General features: G+C 40.8%; 1 protein-coding gene across 1 annotated transcript; it reads right to left on the bottom strand.

Annotated features, from left to right (window-relative positions):
- Positions 1–1283: 1283 nt before the first annotated feature.
- PCOAH_00054560 (Uncharacterized protein) lies at positions 1284–4303 on the bottom strand (the record flags this gene model as incomplete). The annotated part of the gene is made up of 5 exons (XM_020062236.1): positions 1284–1347; positions 1521–1567; positions 1709–1816; positions 1923–2093; positions 2192–4303. 5 exons carry the CDS (start codon positions 4301–4303, stop codon positions 1284–1286), a joined length of 2502 nt encoding a protein of 833 aa, XP_019917607.1.
- Between the last annotated feature and the right edge of the window lie 2945 nt (positions 4304–7248).

Here is a 7248-nt window from a genome sequence, read left to right on the forward strand (position 1 = left end):
TGTTTTTTTTTTTTTTTTTTGTTCCTTCACGCAACTCCCAGCGAGTTATTATTACCATTTAATCTGACACACAGTAGTAGGTTGTTATATCACTAGGTGTGGTTAATTTTCCCGAAAAGTGGTATATCATCATGGGCGCTAGTGGTACATTGTGAGGCCGCTTATTTCCTGCCAATCAGTCCGTACATTTATGTATATATACTCCCCTGTGTTACGATTATCCTGTTTTTACCGTGCCTAGACTTTACTCTTACTCTCATATCCGCTACATTTTTCGGTTCTCCTCTGTTTCACTCCATCGCTAGGTGAACAGTATAATATACATCACTGCCTAGCCCGTATAGGTGAAAAGGAAGATGTCGCATATAACCTGAACCTTCTGCGCACCCATCCATTAAAATGACCACCACTTTGTTCCGCTCATGTTACTGTTTCTTCTTCGAAGTTCCCAACCGGAACTATAAACTTATTCCCGTGGCCATCATTTTCAGAATCGCTGCCCCCACCTTAAATTACTGTAGCATCATGCGCCATTCCGACGTTGCCTCCTGTCTACACAGTGTAGGGGACCAGACGGGCACAGCTGCGTGATCATACCACTTGTCCATTTACAAGTTAAGGGTCATCCTCCCCGCTCCTTTAATCCCTATTTCTGGAATTACCCTGAGTACAACCAGATAGGCAATATGCATAGACTGTTGCCACGTGTATATGCAGTGGGGGGTGCATCTCATAGGTATGCCGATAACCCCGCTCCGACACCGTATGTGTACCCTTTTAGGGAAATAACTCCACTGCCTCGCTTCCTCCGTGGTAATCCCCTCCACACACAGATACGAAACCATTATAGTATACGCCGCTATTTTGCGGCATTATCATTCGTTTAAAGATAATTGTTAATATAAAAAAAAAAAAGAAAAGAAGAAAGGAAAGGTCTTTGCTTCTCTCCACTCCCGTACGTGTCCATACAAAGGAGAAATGTTGATGCTTCACAAAAGGTACAGGTGTTCAAACAAAAACAGACAAATAACTAATGGGAATATATTATTGAATAAGTGGTGGTAGAATTCTACATATAACTTTTGTTGTCCCCCCTTAGGTGGGACAAAATAAAGAGAGCAGTACGCGGCTACAACATTCTTCGCAAGCAAACGAAGTTGGCTAACCACACAAAGTTGCCCACTGTTAACAAACTTATGCAACTCCATTTGCTGCTTTTTCCCCAGGGATAGGCTCAAATAAAAACAAAACAGTAACTCCAAGCATATATGCGTTTCGACGTGTTAGTAAAAGTGCTGGTGGCTGTTGTGGATGTTTCGGGAGTAGCCATTTGGAATTTGCTGCACTCTGAAGGGAAAAAAAAAAAAAAAATATAAATACATATATATATATGCGACACGGGAGAGGTGCACCGATCTAGGTACCACACCGCGCCCGGAGGACACACATTTCTCGCATCCTCATGTGCATATTTCCACGGAAGTGTAGCTTCACATGGAGAAATAGACAAGGCAAATTACCTAATAGTGGAGCGCTCGCTTTCGCGCATGTATATATATCTGTTTATCTGCGGGGAGAGAAAAAAAAAAAAAAAAAAAAAAAAAAATATATTCTGTGTCTGTGACGTGTCCAGCCATGTGCGTCATCGTCCCGGTTTCTAAAGTTATCCGCCAAATAGTACAACATATGGATTGTGTTCCTCTCTTACGTCGTCCTTAAACACAAGCGAGTTCTTCAACGTGTAGGAATGCTTCTTGTTCATTTCGTTCAGCCTTTCGACGGTGCCCATGAGGTCGTTGGTGAAGGTGTTCAGGTCCTGCGTGGGGGGGAGCGGTGTTAATGCGGTGGGAAAACGATTCGAAAATCATGCAAAACACATAATCCGAAGAAAGCAAATTCGGTAGCCACCTCCGCAGACCTACCTCGATCGTCTTAAAGTAGTCCAACTTGTTGTACTCGTGATAATAGTCATAGAACTGGTTAAGGTTTTTCTCGAAGGATGTAACGCTCTCCTCCAGTTTGGCTTTCTTCGCACTGAGGGCAGCTTTCTGCTTCTGCAGCAGGTCGTTTAGCTTGTCTTCGTCCCGTTCCTCCTGCAGGGGGGGTGGACGCGTGAAGAAGTGTTAAACTGGTGAACAACTATGTGGAACCGCGTCAAGGGAGATGACACTGGTCACACCGATGCACGTACCGAGATCGAGTTGAGGAAGACATCGTGCATGCTGCTCTTGAGCTCCTCCAGGTCGGCGCCAAAAGCGGTCAGTTGTATGCTCAGCGAAAAGTAAATGGCAAGTATGACAAAAAACATTTTCTCCTCCGAGTGAACATTGATGTAGTTATTCACGGCGTCATAATGAAAGAGATTCTTCTCACTAACGCCGTTGCTATTCTGTGCACCATAAGTCAAATTGTGATTCTTGAGGAAGACATGGAAATCGAAGTAATTCAAAGATGGTGCAGTCGTACTGGATACCTCAGACAAATCACCAATGCTGCTGACTGAGTTCGTCTCATTATCCCTATCCTCAGAGAGCAAATTCTTATAGTGCATATACTCACGGTCTAGAGAATCAATTTTCACATTAGTGCATGTATTCAACTCATCGACGATGTACTTGGCAAAGGTGGAAGGATCCATTTGGCAAATGTGAAAGTGGACCTGATTGTCCTGAAGAAACTTTCGAAAGGATTCTACACTGGTGTGAATTTCTTCCAATGATTTTTTAAAAATATTTAAATGGTACAAAAAGGAATTATATGAATTAACAGATTCCTGATTAATTCCTACGTTTAGAAATTTCCTCTGAAATTCTACATGGTTAGTATGTTCCGCAGTTAAGCTGTTCTCTACTTGAGTTAAAATTTCCTTCAAATTCTGTTCCATGTTTTGCAAAAAAGTTAAATTGCTCTCAAAATTAGTAGGCCTGTGCAGGTTGGTAATTTTACTATACGTGCTGATGATAACGTTGTGCAGGGTGAGGAGCACATTTTTTCGGTAACTCAAATTGATCAACTTGTACTGATCCTGTAGGCTTAAAAATTGCTTGTAAAACGTACCATATAAAGGGATAGCTTCTTTATTGTATAGATTGTAAACTAGCTCTGCTTTCTCATTAAAGAGTAATTTCAAGCTGCAAGAAATGTTATCCGTCTTGATGTAAATGGAAGACACGTCTATCTCCTTCAGTTTGATCACTTCGGAAGTGCCTTTTATTTCGCTCAGATTCTCATAACTAGGAATAACTTCAAAATATATATTCTTATTTTCGTATTCGAAGTATTCTATCGCTGTTTGAATTTTCTCCTTCAATGAGGTGAGGTTAATGTTAAAGTTGTACTTCCTGCAAAGGTCTACACATCTTTCAACGTTCTCCTGACTGTACTTGAGTCTACATATAATTTCCCCAATTTTGTCTACATCGTATTTTTCAATTTTTAGATTATCCTCTAACGTCTCCGAATGAACAGTGGCGTATTTTAGAGCCGTGTGGAAATTGCTAATACAAATAAAAATAATTTTGTTCACTTTGACAAAATTGTAAAATGGACTGTTACTACTTCTTATATGCTGCAAACTTGATCTTATCTCCGCAGTGGAGGAAAATTTCGAGGGGTTTCTAAAAAATAAATGCAATTCCTTCCCCTCTAAACAGTGCAATGCATTCTTAAAATGACAGTGTATATTGAAAGAAAGCTTTGCCAGTAAGTTCCGCTTGTACTTCTTCGCCAGAGCTGTGTTGTAAAACATATTCTCATGATACGCCATAGATATACACAAAAATAGGTAACAAGTTAGGCAGTTTATGTCTGGTAACTCTGAAATTTTATCCTCATTCATGTTTACAAATAAATAATTAAATATCTCCACCACGTCCTTGGACATTCTATTCAACATTTTTACGTCATCGGAATTTTTTTTCATTTTTAACATAGCCGCTGCTACAAGGCCTATGTTAAATATGATCAAAATGTGTTCCTTCTCAAATTCGTACTCCATTCTTTTATACTCATCAAATGCATCGTTCGTCCATTGCAATTTTTTCTTCTCCTTCAATAAATTTTTCTTCCGAAATGTCTCGAAGTAAAATAAATACTCCTTGTACAATTTTAGCAAATTTCCGTTAATACCTTTGCTTTGCATCGTTATTATTTTTTCTCTCAACTTGGAGAAATTTTCTATTTCTCCATCGAAGCGGTATTCCTGGTTTTTCGCCAGTTCCTTCAGATTTGTGTAGATGATCTTCCCGATGGGCACCGTCCCGTGCAGCATCTTCAGGTGCGCGAAGTCACACACGACCTGCATTTTGATTGTCTAACAGGGGGGGAAGTACTTCGTCGGATTCGTGAGGTGGGGACGCTTTGCCCGGTATGCCAAGTCAGGGCACTTTGCCTGGTAAACTTGCTCAGAGCTGCTTTCCCCCGTGTGCGTGGCAACGCAGGATGGGAGCTTCTTCGTGGGATGCAAAACCTCTGCGCAAACTTGATCGCCGCGCAAAACAGCACGCTGCAATGTGGACGGTTCGACGTGATAAATCCCGTCCAACCTCTCTGCAAGCAGTTACAACGGTATCAGAACTGTTCGCCTGTCCGTTGAGGAGGGCTCAAGCAGCGGCAACGAAGGGACAAAAATGGAGGGGAAAAAATAAGAGGTCAAATGAAGGTGCAAAGAAGAATAGGCCAAATGAAGGCGCAAAAACTGCCTGGAAAATTCGTGGAAATTTTGCTCAAACGAGGGGACAACAACTCGCGTTTTCCTGCGTTCGCACTGCTGTGGGCGCGTATTTTTTACGCATCCATTTGCGGTGTTTCTCAAAAATATTTCCCCTTCACCTGTCAACATGCGCATTTACTCGTCCTATAATCTGTTCAAATGGTTATTTTTTAGCTCGCGCAAAAATTGGAGGATCACAAAACGGGAAAGCAAAAATGTACTCATTTTATGCTAAAATGAATTTTGACAGTGTACACTGTTGCGCGTTTTTTTTTTTTTTTTTTTTTTTTTTTTTCCTGTCCGCCATATGTCATGGGGTGAACAACATTCGAACATTTTTTTTCACGTAAATACATATGTCTGCGTATGGTTACATAAGTGGATTTTTCGATTGCATATTGGCGAATGTACCTGTGGACGCATGTAAAAACAGAGGGGAGGTGAAAAAAAGCCAAACGTTAAATACCCCCACGGGTGTACTGAGCGGACCGCGTGCAATTCGCTAATTCTTAACAACACTGCCAGATCGAAAAGGTGGGAAAAGAAAAAACACTTTGCACAAATTGTTAAATCAAAATTGGCCAGTATCAAAAATATGTATGTTGATTTATTAATTTTGTTCCATAGCGTATGAACATTTGATGTAACCCCTTCAGGTAACGAGCATTTTTTTTTTTTTCTTTCCAATGTGAAAAGAGGATGGCGTTGAGGGGTGATGTGGCATGACGCCGAATTCCCAGGTTGGCGGCCGATCAGGCGGCAGACAGAACAACGGTAGGCTGACCAACGGGGGGGCGATCCTCAGCAGCTGTGCAAACTCGAATGGGAATGCTTTAACACACGGAGGGGAAACCTTTTACGAATTATTCGAGAATTACTTGCGAATTACTTTTTTTAAAAGGAATAAAAAGGGCACCAGTTGGTGTGTTCTCCGCAGTGGCTGCGTCATTTTGCAGAGTTCAATTTGTCTACATGTCCAATGGAAAACGCAAAGTGGGGCAACTTGACCAACTTGACGCAGTATGAACTCACCCGAAGGGGTAAAAAATGAGCGCCCTCTTTTACCACCCATGCGGGAGTCCAAAATGGCCTCACGGAAAAGCATACACATAGACACCTGCACTTTTCCCCTTTCTCGTGCACACCGATTTGATGAGTCGTCACATCAAATGCAACAGTGGACAGAATGGACACGTTTTACGTGAACCGCTGTATGCTAGACAGACAATGCAGTGTTGCTCGTGGGAATCTTCCAAACAGACGGAAAACAAAAAATATATAACATTGAGCACTCACCCCACGCGGCACTGCATTTTTAAAATGATCACTCATTTGAATATGTACCTCTGGGGAAAGCACTTAGGAGAAAGATATACCTTTGCCCGCACAAAAATTATCCACTTTTACAGCATTCAGCTTTTTTATTCATAACGGAGGAGAGGGAAGTTCCTCTTTTTCATTTTTAAGGAATTCCCATTCGAGTGTCACCCAGTTTTCGCCTGACCTGTGCAGGTAAAAGTTGCGGTTTTTTTTTTTTTTTTTTCTTCTTTAACCATATAGCCATTTTAGCTATTTGATCTTCTCTTTAAAACGAAATGCGTGTGCGGAGTTGCCCGAAGGAAAATTTTCTGCGCAGTGTATTCCTTCAAACGATGTGCTCATTGCCAGATGCGGTACTTCGAACGTGCACCAATGTATTGTCCCCCCGAAGCGAGAAAACAATACAACACATTGACTTTTTTAAAAGGCGAAATTTGTTAGCATCCTCGAAATAATGGAAGGGGCATAATAACAGGCGTTAAACTGAAGAGAACGAACGAATGGTAAGCCCATTTTGTTGTTGGCCACCCTTTTTTTTTTTTTTTCTTTTTTATTGTCAAGGAATATGGCTAATTATCCCTGCGCAGTTGCACTGCTGCGATGAGCGAGGAAAGTTCCATGTCGAAGTAAGCAACATTTTTGAAGTGATGAAGCATGTCCAGCTTGGCCACTTGTTCTATTCTGTTCTGTTTCGTTTAACCGTTCGAAGGGTCCATGTGTGTGTATGGTGGGGATCTCCATATGTTCACCAATATTCCTGTCGTGTATGTGTGTACGTATCATTATGTGCCCGAGTTGACGCGTAAATGGTATTGCTCGTGTGTTGTGATGCAACTACTCGGCACACGCACTGATGTGTAACCTGTGTATACATTATGTTTTTTTTTTTTTTTTATACCTTTATTTTTCCTCTAAAAGGTAAAAAGTTTAATATTTCGTAAATGCTCATTTTCCATTTTGGAGAAAAAAAAAAAAAGGCATATTGGAATACCCCATAAAAAGTCTAAAAGGTGAAAGGATAAAAAAATACGATTGTGTACTTGCCAAAACGCCACTAAAAATGGAAAGAATATTTCGGTAAAAATAAAAAGTGCTCAGTATATTTCATTTTTTTTTTTTTTTTTTTCTCCCACTTATTTGACGCGTTCAATTCAGATTTAAAGTCGCTTAAACCTTTAAATCGCGAAAAGTGGATGTTTTGAAAATTTGGAAAATTT

The sequence above is a fragment of the Plasmodium coatneyi genome, chromosome 14 (assembly GCF_001680005.1).
Source record: "Plasmodium coatneyi strain Hackeri chromosome 14, complete sequence".
NCBI lineage: Eukaryota > Apicomplexa > Aconoidasida > Haemosporida > Plasmodiidae > Plasmodium > Plasmodium coatneyi.